Source organism: Anolis carolinensis, chromosome 2, assembly GCF_035594765.1.
Source record: "Anolis carolinensis isolate JA03-04 chromosome 2, rAnoCar3.1.pri, whole genome shotgun sequence".
Taxonomy (NCBI): domain Eukaryota; kingdom Metazoa; phylum Chordata; class Lepidosauria; order Squamata; family Dactyloidae; genus Anolis; species Anolis carolinensis.
In genome coordinates this window covers 142545432-142558714 of record NC_085842.1, presented here as the reverse complement: position 1 = coordinate 142558714, position 13283 = coordinate 142545432, and the positions used below count along the sequence as shown (strand labels likewise).

Genomic DNA, 13283 nt, shown 5'->3' with positions numbered 1-13283 from the left:
AGCTGGCTAGGATTTTTGGGAGCTGAAGTCCAAAACACCTGAAGGGCTGCAGTTTGCCCTTGCCTGAGTTATAGTACCTTCTACCATTTGAAAAATTATCCATGTGTGCAGGTCAAGCCACTTACTCATGTGGTCTGTTGGATTCCATTTCAACCCTTTCTATCAGCAAGAGTGAATGATGCCATATAGAAATGGACTCTTTAAAAATTCCTCCATTAAAGCAATGCTGTTGTGGCATTTTGAGTGCTCATTGTTGTGTTTGCAAGGGCACTTAGCTACCCATAAGGCATGCAAGTAGCTCAGCCGTTGACTCAGACATCAAGGATCACTTTGTCTGAGCTCATGCCATGAGTCTACTGACAGCTGTGGTCAAGTGGATCTCCTAAGGTTCCAAATAGGAACAGGAACGTTGCTTAGAATACTTTGCTACTTCATAGAATCATAGAATCATAGAATCATAGAATCATAGAATCATAGAATAGTAGAGTTGGAAGAGACCACATGGGCCATCTAGTCCAACCCCCTGCTAAGAAGCAGGAAATCGCATTCAAAGCACCCCCGACAGATGGCCATCCAGCCTCTGCTTAAAAGCCTCCAAGGAAGGAGCCTCCACCACGGCCCCGGGGAGAGAGTTCCACTGTCGAACAGCTCTCACTGTGAGGAAGTTCTTCCTGATGTTCAGGTGGAATCTCCTTTCCTGTAGTTTGAAGCCATTGTTCCGTGTCCTAGTCTGCAGGGCAGCAGAAAACAAGCTTGCTCCCTCTTCCCTATGACTTCCCTTCACATATTTGTACATGGCTATCATGTCTCCTCTCAGCCTTCTCTTCTGCAGGCTAAACATGCCCAGCTCTTTAAGCCGCTCCTCATAGGGCTTGTTCTCCAGACCCTTAATCATTTTAGTCGCCCTCCTCTGGACGCTTTCCAGCTTGTCAACATCTCCCTTCAACTGTGGTGCCCAAAATTGGACACAGTATTCCAGGTGTGGTCTGACCAAGGCAGAATAGAGGGGGAGCATAACTTCCCTGGATCTAGATGCTATTCCCCTATTGATGCAGGCCAGAATCCCATTGGCTTTTTTAGCAGCCGCATCACATTGTTGGCTCATGTTTAACTTGTTGTCCACGAGGACTTCAAATTCATGCAGCCAGTCTCTATAGCAGTGTGTGAAGGTCTTTTTAGACACCATTGTTTTCCAACTAGGTGCTAGCCATTTTTTCATGTTACCACATTTGTCCATAAGGATGGATTCATAGATGCTTAATGTAGAACCATTTAATATAATAGAACTAAATGTAAGGTTGACTTAAGGTTGATTGAGTCCAGTGTGTATGCTCTTAACTAGGTTTGGATCCGGCTCATGCAAGAGGTTTCTTTTTTTCTGAAGCAGATCAACAAAACATCATGTTCTTAGAAACAGCAAGCTTGTCCCAGCAAAGCATTCCTTGTTTATAAAATGCTGCAGTGATGAGAGTAGTTGCACTGGTGTCATGGAGATAATGGATTGCACCATTGCTGATCATGTCCAAATACACTTTCCCTGCTCTGGTACTCCCTTTCAAATACTCTGGCCTTTCAATTGATTTCCTCTATGCATCTTTTATTTTCTCGTATGAATGCCATGTCCTCCCTTACCTCTTTGTTGGATGGAGGATTCCAGTAGTGCTGAAAACCCAGTGTATGAGACCAGTAGATGTAAGGAAAAATCTTTAATAGATTTTAAGAGCTCTTGGTTTTTTTGTTGATGGTTAGTCAAGTGGCTTTTAATGGGTGGACTTGGTTTTTATGTTTTAATTTATTTAAGACAGATAGGTATATCATGCCCTTTATTATGAGCTTTCTACGCAGCTTGCAATAACATCAATTTGGGTAGATTTAAATGACAGACAAAAAAGTTTTGGAATATACAATTTAATAGTTAAAATAACATAAAACCATGTATAGCTCATTTGTTTATAGGGTTTCCTTGAGTAAAGTGTCATTTTCAAACTTCAATTTCTGTATAGTTAAGAATATTAGTATTGTTCTTTCTCTCAGGCCAAGGGTATTAAAGTAAAGCAGAGAACTACATTTCTCACATAGTGGATGGCCAGGGGCTACAGCCATATTTTAATTCTGTTACCAGTATGTTGAACAGTAGGATTTGTGGTAGACATGTCTTTTCATGTAACCTATTTGGGAACTATTTGGTTGGGACTATTTGGACTATAGGTCCCAGAATGATTCTAGTCTGAGCTCTTTATAAGGCAACCTAATGCAGATACACCTGAATATGGAAAAAACTGATATTAATAGAACTCTAGTTGGCTAGAGCTTCTGGGAGTTGAAATTTCAAACACCGTGAGGCCTAAAGATTGGAAATCATTACTCTAGTAGGAAGCTACACTTTGTTACAGTTGAATAGATAGTTAACTTTTAGTTTCATCATATGGTTGACATGTTGCTTTAGGCTCAGCCTCACTATGAAAATGAAGAGAGTCTAAACTGTAGCATCAATTCATTTAATTTTTTTGCATATGAGCTGCCATCTCATTGATATTGAGAATGCAAAATGATAAGAGTGGTAGGTAGGCTCTGGCACTGATATCAATGATATATTTAATAGCAGCTTCATAGTTAGATTCAAGAAAATCTAATAAAAAGCTGTGATTAATCAGACTAAAGTAGTCCAGTATTCTGTTGCTACATTGGCAAACCAGATGGCTATATAAAAGCCGTATGTACAGCAATGTCTTGTTTTTTTTAATTCCCAGCAACAATGATTAAGAAATATATTGCTTCAATATATAACCATAGTCCTGAAAGTCTTTTTCTTCATGAATTGACTTAGTCCCATTTTGAAGCTGTTGAAATTTCTGGTTGTTACCATCTCATGTTGAAGTCAACATTATGCGATGTATAAAAAGTATTTCATTTTGTCTGCCTTTCTCTCTCTCTCTGTTCAGTTTCATTCAGAATTACAAACTAATAAGCTATTACTTTTACCATATTAATAAGCTGGACTTTTACCATGAAAATAGTTTCTCCTTGTATATTTGAACTTAGATTTTCAAGAGACTCTCTTAATAGCGATCAGTAGAAATGTTTGGTTACTTCATTAGGGAAGGATTGAAACTTGGAAACGTTGGTGGGTTGTGTGTGTGTGTGTGTGTGTGTGTGTGTGTGTTTGGATTGCAACTTTTAGAGTCTCCCAACTGGGTGTAGTCCAGAAATAACTTTTCTGAGTTATACGACAAATATGTATGTTTGTAGCTAAAGTTATGCTTGAAGGGGGCTACTCCCAATTTATCCATTTTATGTGCTTGGCCATTACTAATACAGATCATTATGATAATACAGGTACCAAACAGCTGAAGTTGGCCCCCTCATTTCAAATTACTTTTGTCTAAGGGCTGTTTTGTCAGATCACATTCAGAATTCAATACTTAGTGACTATTTGTGCTGTGTTTTTCTTTCCAGAATGGCTGCAGTCTGTCCAAGCCTTGATGATCCTTTCCATCATCTTCAGTGTTTTGTCTCTGTTCCTGTTCTTCTGCCAGCTGTTCACTCTCACTAAGGGTGGAAGATTCTACCTTACTGGCATTTTCCAGATCCTTGCTGGTAAGTAGAGGGGAGTGGAAATGCATATCTTGGAACATTGCAGGGGGAAATTTTCCAAGCTGGAGCAAGGCCTAATGATAAAATGGAGGATAAAAGAAGAATCGTGAGGAGTTTACCACTTAGATGGTCATAGATTTAAAAACCCCACACATCAGCTTGGCATGGATAATAGGCATGAATCTTTCCCACATTCTTGAAAGAGAGGGAAAGAATTCCAGTATTTTCTTTCATATATATTCTTTGAACAGAGATAAAGTGAATAAGACTTCCTCTGAATAAAACTAACATTTCGGAATTGTGTTGACCTTTGGAATTCCTAAATATGGGATACATATATACATAGATACATGAGCTTGGAAGTAACTGATCATAGATCCTGTAGTCTGTAAGTAGTTATGTTGTTAGTTGTATTTCAGGAGTAAAATAATGGGTTGAGACTGTGAATTGAGATTTTTGGTGGAACCAATAAAATTCCCAAACAGTGATTCTGGGTTTTTTTTGGTGCACGAATACATTTTCTAGCTACTTTATTGTTATTGGAGAAGATAATTTCACAGGCATCTTAAATTTATTTTTTTCAGTGTCGTTATAATTTCCTTATTGATCTTAAGGGTTTGTTAAAAAAGTGACAATGTAACAGAAAAGTGACAATGTAACAGCCTTCTTCAAAAACAAAATCTGCCCAAACTTAGATGTACACATGCCTTACACCAGGGGTTCCCAAACTAAGGCCCGGGGGCCAGATGCGGCCCATCGAAGCCATTTATCCGGCCCCCATGGCAGAAGGGCAAAAGGGGGTTGGGCTAAATGACCCAAGGGGTCTCTTCTTCTCTTCCAACCCTTATTATTATTATTATTATTATTATTATTATTATTATTTTATTATGTCACAGCAAACAAGATAGATATGTTGGATTTCGTATCACAAAATCACAAGTCGAACACTTCCCAAGTTTCTAGGACTGTGTGATGTATTTTCGGATGATGCGTGCAGATCCCAGTAGGGTGACCTTTTTCAGTTGGCAGATCGTTATTATTATTATTATTATTATTATTATTATTATTATTATTAACATTGAGGCTGGGTGGTCATCTGTCAGGGGTGCTTTGCTTGTGCTTTGGTGCACAAAGGCAGAAGGGGATTGGACTCAATGGCTCAAAGGGTCTCTTCCAACCCTCTTTATTATTATTATTATTATTATTATTATTATTATTATTATTATTATTAACATTGAGGCTGGGTGGCCATCTGTCAGGGGTGCTTTGCTTGTGCTTTTGGTGCACAAAGGCAGAAGGGGATTGGACTCAATGGCTCAAAGGGTCTCTTCCAACCCTCTTTTTTATTGTTGTTGTTGTTGTTGTTGTTGTTATTATTGCTCGGTGGCCAACTATAGTCCGGCCCTCCAAAGGTCTGAAGGATCGTGAACTGGCCCCCTGTTTAAAAAGTTTGGGGACCCCTGCCTTACACAATGAGGCAGGCAAAATTGGAGAAGCAAATGCAAATCCAGTGGCCCACCCTGAACTAAATTGTTGCTGTTACCCAAAAGTTCATCTCACCCTGCCCCACACCTTCCTCTAATGAAACTGATGCTGTGTCACTTTTGAGGCCTCTCTGGTGTAGAGCAATTTAGCAGGTGAAGATTTCCTACCACCACTTTCTTCTCTGCAGAAAACAGCTTCACTTGCTAAAACAATGGGGTGAGTTTTTCCCCTAGCTGATTTTGAATTTGCCTTCCAGATTTGGCCAGGGCTTAATTTGCCATCAGCCCTGGCTTCTTACATCAGTGTTGAACAGAATACTGGAAGGAAATCTGTGGGATAAGCCTGGACATGGCTGCCACAGATATGAAGTCTGGACCACTGAATTCAGTGTGGGAAAGGTTTCAGTTACTGAGCACTGAAGGAATTACTCCAAATATTTGAATGCACCATCTGTAGCAGATGGCAACAAAGACTGGCATACTTGAAGGAGAATAGACTCTGTGGATCTGGCACAATCAGGTCTAGCCTCATGTTTTTCCACCAGCTCAGATGATCATCAAGCAGTTTGGCAGTAGGGTATTGGAATGTATCCTGGAAAAGCAGCTGGATTCATAATTTGACCTCCACCTGTGGCATACTTATCAGTGGCTGGCCATAACTTCTCCTAGGGTTGGAGCACCATCAACCACCATTAATTGGACAATCCACAACTCTTGCCTGTTATAGCTGCAAAGGGAAGTTCCACACTCTCCTCAATAGTACTTGTGTCTTTAAATCCTTCTTTGCCACCAGCCTAGCCGTTGGTGTGTCTTCCCCACCCCAGTTCCTAAAGAGGAGACTCTGTTTAAAAGCTTCCTGAGTGAGAGCTGCCTTGGCTCGTGCTGAAATCAGCATGCATTCCTGGAGGCGTGTCTGAAGGCTCCCTTTTTTTTTTTTTTTTAAGTCAGTGTTGCATTTCCTCATCACATTCCTGGGGCTTTTGTGGATAAAGATCCATACTTGGAAGCAGTGGAAAGTCAGAAGCCAGCGTAAGGGTGGCCCTTGTTCACGTCTTACCTGTGAAAAAGTATCCTTGGCAGAAAAAGGGTGGGGAGGTAGGAAGGTAAGCAAATGGAATCTCATTTTTGCTGGGTGGAGCTCATAGGCACCCACTTCTGCAGGAGTCACTGAAAAAGTAACTTCTCAAGTTGTCAGTCATCTTTCTTTGGAAGACACATATTCCCCAAGGCAACCGTCTGCCCTGTGTGACTCAGCATGGCTCCTGCCAAGAAGAGTTGTGGTATAAATGGTGATGTTTTTGCTGCATCATCTACCCACAACACTAAAATGAACAGGGTTATTTGTTTTAATTTCCTCTCTCGGTGGGAAGTTTCTCATCAGCAGGAAAATCAACTTAAAGCTGTATAGTTTAAGAGTACCAGGTTCTGACAATTTCCCATCTGGGGATAAACCAAGCTTATTTGAGACGGGAAATGGTCAGGTAATCCAGTGTAAACAGCTCTCTATGAATGAAATGAAATCTCTGTCAATGTATAATTGCCTCTAATTTGCATTTTTCTCTCTCTCTCCAATTGGGGGTGGGCAGTTATCATCCTCTATATATTGAGTTGCAACTCGCCATTGTATTTATCATTCACTACATTGCCTGTGGTTGATAGGATTGACAGTCCAATAACACCAGGGGGGCCGCAAATGACTCCTTCAGTAGATAAACAAATGGTAGGTAGTTAAGTCTCAGAAGGAAAACCTTCTCACTTATTTTGAATACTTCCATATATGGCTGTATATTTATGATATATATAAAAGATTGACCTAAGTATGTACATTTGTCATGCAAAACACAGTTGCACCAACTGTGCAACTTCATGAAAGCTTCATGATAAAACATGTTCTGAAGGTCAAATAGAGCATTGAGGGAAATGTATATTCCTTTTTCTACACTCATTTTTCCTCCTGCAATGATATTCTGTGATACATGTGTAAAGTGTGCACACAGGAAGTGAATCTCAGTTTACACCATGGGCTTAAAGTTGTGCCAAGTGGCGTATTGCTGCTGAGTACTACTCCCTTGGGAAGTGCAGCAGATAATTTTGTGTGGGAAACTGGCTTTAGTTCTTTTTTTTTTTTTGCGGGGGGGGGGGGGGGTCTTTATGCAAGACAGGGAATACAAGAGGCATCAATATTCTCCACCCTGCCCTGTGAAGCAGTTTTCCTGTTCCTCCTGACATTGAGGCTTGCAAAAACATTTCTCAAACCACAAGTAAAAGTAGAATTGCTCCAGTCTGTCCAGTGATCTTCACAAACACAATTGAAGCTCTTCTTTGTCATGAATTCAAGGTGAACAGTAACATGACCATTCTTCTCTCCCCCCTCCCCCAATACTCTGAAATCCGGCCCAAATCAAGGGATTGTTGTTTTGACTTGCAGTTACTGTTTGGACCCTGCTGTTGCCGTGGGTGTCCTCTCCATGGCCCATAGAATGTGAGCTACATCAGCAGCTTGGTGAATTCAACACATTCCCACTCCTGCACTTTTCAGTAAACAAAGGGGGCAGTGTGGAGAGGAAAGTACAGCTCAAATATCACTGTGGTTAGGTGTAGGTGGTCCTGAGGCACGTCGCAGGGATTTGGAACACAGACGACTGTGGTGGCACATTTGAGCAGGTTGGAGAATATGCTGGGATCAACGAAAATGCCTTGTTCTGGGTAGTGAATAGAAGAGTCATTGTGTAGTCCTGGCAGGCCGATGCTGGGCTTTTAATGTGTGCGCATGTGTGGGTATAGTTTTAGAAACTGGTATTGCTGATACAGCGATACAGAAAGAAAGCTGAACCTAGTGGCATTAATGCAGAGAGGGGGCCTGGTTTGACCTGTTCACAATTTTATCTCAGGGCTTTGGACACAGATGGTTACAGGATGGAGGAAAAACAGAGAGAGGGGTGGAGGGAGGAGAGAGAGAGAGACAAAGAGAGAAAGACAAAAAGAGAGAGAAGATAGATTTTGCTTTAATTACTATATAGAGTACATTATGGAACAGGTTTCCAAGTGAATTGGAGTTCCTGAAATTTAATTATCTTAGTGTGCCTCAGTAATGAAGACAGTGCTTATCTAATTTCCTCTGCATGGGTGGGTGGGTGGGGTGGGGGCACTATTAATTATTCACACAAACTGAGGGGCATATTCTTCCCATTTGAGAAGAACTGTTGGAGTGACAGGTAAAAGCTCAGTGTGTAGAATTGTGAGTGAGGAATAATTTTGATAGCACAGAAAGTCTGAGGTTTCGAGGAAATAAGGGCTGGGTTGTTTCTGGTGGAATTTTGGCCTCCTTGGTTGCCAAAGGGTATCCAGGTCTGAAGGACAGCGTTGTTTTTTTTTTTTTAAACAAATTCAAAATTTCTTAGCTAAACTAATGCCTTGCCTTATCAGATAATGGAGATTTTTGTTGTCCCAAAAAGAAGTGTTCCTAGGTTTTGCTTAAAACTAACTCCTAATCTGATTTCTGATTTGACCACGGTGGTCCATGCCTTAGTTACCTCTAGACTGGACTACTGTAATGCGCTCTACGTGGGGCTTCCCTTGAAGACGGCCCGGAAATTACAATTGGTCCAACGCTCGGCAGCCAGATTAATAACGGGGGCGAGTTACAGGGAGAGATCCACTCCCCTGTTTAAGGAGCTCCACTGGCTGCCGTTCATTTTCCGGTCCCAATTCAAGGTGCAGACTATCATCTATAAAGCCCTAAACGGTTTGGGACCCACCTACCTCCGTGACCGTATTTCCTTTCATAAACCTGCCCGATCTTTACGATCATCCGGGGAGGCCCTTTTAGCACCACTGTCTTTATCCCAGGCCCGCCTTGTGAGTACAAGGGAGAGGGCCTTTTCTGCTGTGGCCCCCCGACTATGGAACTCACTACCTACTGAAATTAGGCAAGCTCCCACGCTGTTAGCTTTTAGGAAAGACTTGAAAACATGGCTCTTCCGCTGTGCCTTTGGTGAGTAACTTCTGTTATTTCTGTGTTACTCCCACCCCGAACATCTATCCTCTAGATTACCCCACTTCCATATGTCCCTGCCCGCAGTGGAGTACCCCTATGTCCCTCTCACCCCAGGTTTTATCTTTGTGTTCACGTGGCCTGCCCTTGTTTTGCTGTTTTTTTGATTTCTTGATGTTGATGCATTTATTGTATTTTTAATGGTGCTATGTTATGTTGTTTTATATTTTGTTATATTGTATTGCTCTGGGCATGGCCCCATGTTAGCCACCCCGAGTCCCCGTTGGGGAGATGGTGGCGGGGTATAAATAAAGTTTTATTATTTTATTATTATTATTATTAATCTGATAGAACTTGTTAAAATATGTGCCTGATAGTGAGATGGGAGTGTCTTGGTGGGTTCATTCATTTTGCTCACAAATGATGATTATTTTCTTTGTCTCTACACTTCACAGGCCTATGTGTGATGAGTGGGGCTGCCATCTACACAGTGAGGTATCCAGAATGGCATTCCCACGAAGAGAACCTGTCCTATGGCTTCACATACTTCCTGTCCTGGGTGGCCTTCCCACTGGCTGTCGTCAGTGGGGTGATCTATGTCATCTTGAGGAAGCGTGAATGAAGTGTTGGAGTTGAAGCCACTGAACCCAGCGGCAATTGGGACAAGGGGGCACTGAGAGGATAGAAAGTGGAAGGAGAAACAAAAGAAGGAAGTTAACCAAAAAGAACAAAATCAAAACCCACCACACCAGATGCATCAAATCCATCCCTTCAATCACCCAAACCCACCCACCCACCCAAAATCCAATGAGAAAGTAAGGAAGGAAAGAAACCAAACTGAAAGAAGGGTTACTGTGTTTATTGAAGATGTATATAGTATCTATGGTTTTAAAAAACCTATTTATAACACTTTTTACATATATGTACATAGTACTGTTTGCTTTTGTTTGTTGACCTGCCGCCATGTTTAAAGCCTAAAGAAAGTGCCTAAGAACTTTTACACTCTAACAGTTTTATTAGGGTCCTGGGTTCTACCCAACCCCCCTAAACACACACATTCATAACCCCTTCTGCCACGGAAGCTGATGGACTCCTCCTCCAAAGTTTTCTACTTTGAACCCCAAGCCAAATACAGATGGGTGGCAGAAAAGGTATGATGTGGCATGCATTGCACTGATGTTAGCCAGTACCCTTGAATACTCACATTAGGTTGCCCATGGTGACGCCAAAATGTAGAAATGAGAAGGATGTCTACCTTCTAATTCTCTTGGGACGATGGCTAAGATGGGGTTAAGTATGTAAAGTGCAGTCCCATCTGTGTATCTTAAAGCTGGATACTGGTGCCATCGATTTCCTGTGTAAAATCCCCTTTGTACTCCTTAGAGGAATGCCAACATTTGTTAATTGCCAGTTTTTTTTAGAAGTCAAGACCTGGAAGCTCTAGAGTTTATTTGCATATGGTGAGTGACTCCTGTTGGATATTCACATACTTTTTTTTTAAATGGCCAGGGTCATTTTAAGCTAAAGCTAAGGAAGAAGGAAGAAACACTTAGGTGGGATAAGGGAAAAGAAGTTTGTCTAACTGGTTTATATAACAATAATTCCGGTAATTCATCCAGTTCAGAAATGGTAGCCAATAACCTTTATAAAGAGTTTCTCCTTATGTTCCTTGAAAATAAGCTAAAGTAGAATAAATGAATGAAGCCTTCTAAGTTCCTCACCTACACTTTCCTGCTTCCCCCTTCCCTCAACAAAATAGAATACCAAATCTGTGAAACGGTGCTATCTGTTTACCATTCCTTGTATTGCTAAGCCATTTAACCTTTACTCACTGGAAAGTCAAATAATAATTTTGAAATAAACCAAGAAATAGGAATGATAAATAATTCTGTGTAATATATATAGCTTATAACTGCTTTTGTACTTAGGAAAGTTGCTATCAATATTATTATTTTTTTAACAAAGCATTTATAACCAAGGTATTTCTTTCTACCCCTTCACCCCTCCCCTTCTCACAGACAGGAGGGAAGTAACCAAACCTTCCAGACCCCTATAGGATTCTACCCCAATGCTCTGTAACCCTTTTCTGTGCTTCCAGAAGTGTGTCTGGCAATGAAATGTACTGGCAGCCGTATTATTAGATGTGCAAGCGGTGCCTTCTGATGCTAAGACTCCAGACATTATTATGCAATTATTTTGCTTTGCTTTTCTGATTTTATACCAACTGTGTGGACTAAGAAGCAACAAAATAAAATCCAGAATGACTCCAATGCTTTGGCCTTCTGTCATAACTTTTTATGTAGTACAAGCATGTATACAGCTCAGGTAAAAGGAAGCAGGTGTGTTTATGCCTAGCAGTTGCCAGCAAAAAGAGTTGTTCTTAACGGTGCACTGTCTTTTAAATCACAGCCTTTTCAGTGACTGTTTTCCCATGGCCTTGCAACAGTGAGGCTTTGGGTATAAAGTATCTAATGTAGGGAGAAGGACCATGGTTTGTATTCCACATCATGGTAGCCATGGGTTAAGTCTGTTGCCTTTAATTAAATGGCCTGGATTCACCAAAGTTCATTCCATTCACATTTGCATGTCTTGAGAATCTGCCACTGCTTCATCTTGATTGTGGTCTTTCCATCCTTGTGAGCAAGGCAATCAGGGCTTCACTTACTGAACAAATTACCACTTTCACCATACATTGTTTTGTGTCTCAGTTTGGAACCACTAAGAAATAGCTCAACTGGAAAGAATATTGGTTTTACCAAAAGCAACCCCCCCCCCCTTTAGCTCTTTTTTAGCAAAACTGGCAACTGAACGTGGTGCAATTTGGCAGCCCAAAAGAAGCATGTCCCAGCCCTGGCCAGCAGCATTTGGCCTTTGAACTTTCTGTCATCTCCACAGTAATTAAACCTGATGAGGTGTGGCCTTCAAGCTCTCAGAGGCTGTGCTTAGTGCTACCAGGAAGGGAGGTGCATTCTCACCATCACACCTAGAGGCCAAGAAATCTCAACCACTTGGCCAAATTGGAGCACTGGGAAGTGGAAGTCATTTCTACATTTACAAATATCTTACATTTCAAGCATTGCAATAAGTTTGAAACGCCAAAAGAACATTTGAGAATACAGTTAACACATCCAAAGAAAAGGTACATGCAAACATACAAAGATTCTGATAACAGAGGAAATATGAATTGCAGATATGAACACTTTTCTGTGTTGCAGTCTCTGTGATGTTAGAAATGTGGGGACTTAAGAAAAATCTCATGAAGGACATAGAATACGCATTTGAGGGCAATGCCTTCATTTTGTTTTTCCATCCCCATTACTACACCCCTGCTGTGTGAATATAGTTTGTATAGACTCTCTCAGAACCAGTCTGCTAGGAACAAGCTGGATGCCCCATCATCCCCACCTAGTTATGGGTAATGAGAGAGTTATAAAGCAAACCAGACTGAGATGGAGACAACTGGGCTAGGGAGCAATCCCTTCAAGTTCTTGAAAGTTTCCAATTCTACTTTGTTTCACTTCAGAAATCTCTTTTTCTTAGGAGACAAAAACACTCAACATCTTTGACACAGATAAAATTCGTCTGTTCCATTATTTATTAGGTTTTCTATTTCATTCTGATAAGAAATACCTTTATTTTGAGAAAGATAATATATGCCTCAAGTATTTTCAAGCTGTATATGTCATTCAGTTAAATCTAAATGATACAGGATTAAGATTCCATCTACACTGAGCATTTAATGCAGTTTTGAACTGGAATTGAAGGAAATGGTTTTGTTGTGCAGTTGATTACATAGGAAATCCTGAAACCAGTTTGAGGGTTGGATGGTGATTACACAAACCACAGATGAACATTTAGGGCTTTCTTTCACACACTTTTTATGTGAGTTTGTTGGTTGGTGGTCATAATTTGAAGCTAGCTAGCTTTGAACTGCAATAAATGGTCACTGTAGATGGGGCCTTGGTGATTATCTCCTAATGTGGTCAAATTAGTCTTGAAATTTTGAGACTCCAGAAAACTGTCTTTCACCTTCCAAATCTCTGTCCTTTATATAGAACTGTGTGGCCTGGAAAGTACGGTGCCTACTGGATTTCATGGTAGAGCTTTTACTAATGCCCTTTATTATTAGGGCATTAATATTACAGTCCTTGGCTGCCAATCAACACACATGTTGCTGACTTTCCACATACAGTACTAGAATGGATTACACA

General features: G+C 40.9%; 1 protein-coding gene across 2 annotated transcripts in view; it reads left to right on the top strand.

Annotated features, from left to right (window-relative positions):
• pmp22 (peripheral myelin protein 22) overlaps positions 1 to 11342 on the top strand; it is a 47757-nt gene extending 36415 nt beyond the window's left edge. For both annotated transcript variants that reach the window (XM_003217081.4, XM_003217082.4), the window contains exons 4-5: positions 3457 to 3597; positions 9528 to 11342. In XM_003217081.4, the coding sequence (XP_003217129.1) occupies positions 3457 to 3597; positions 9528 to 9694 (308 nt within the window). In that variant the 3' untranslated portion in view covers positions 9695 to 11342. The remainder of the gene's footprint in view (positions 1 to 3456; positions 3598 to 9527) is intronic.
• Positions 11343 to 13283: the final 1941 nt, after the last annotated feature.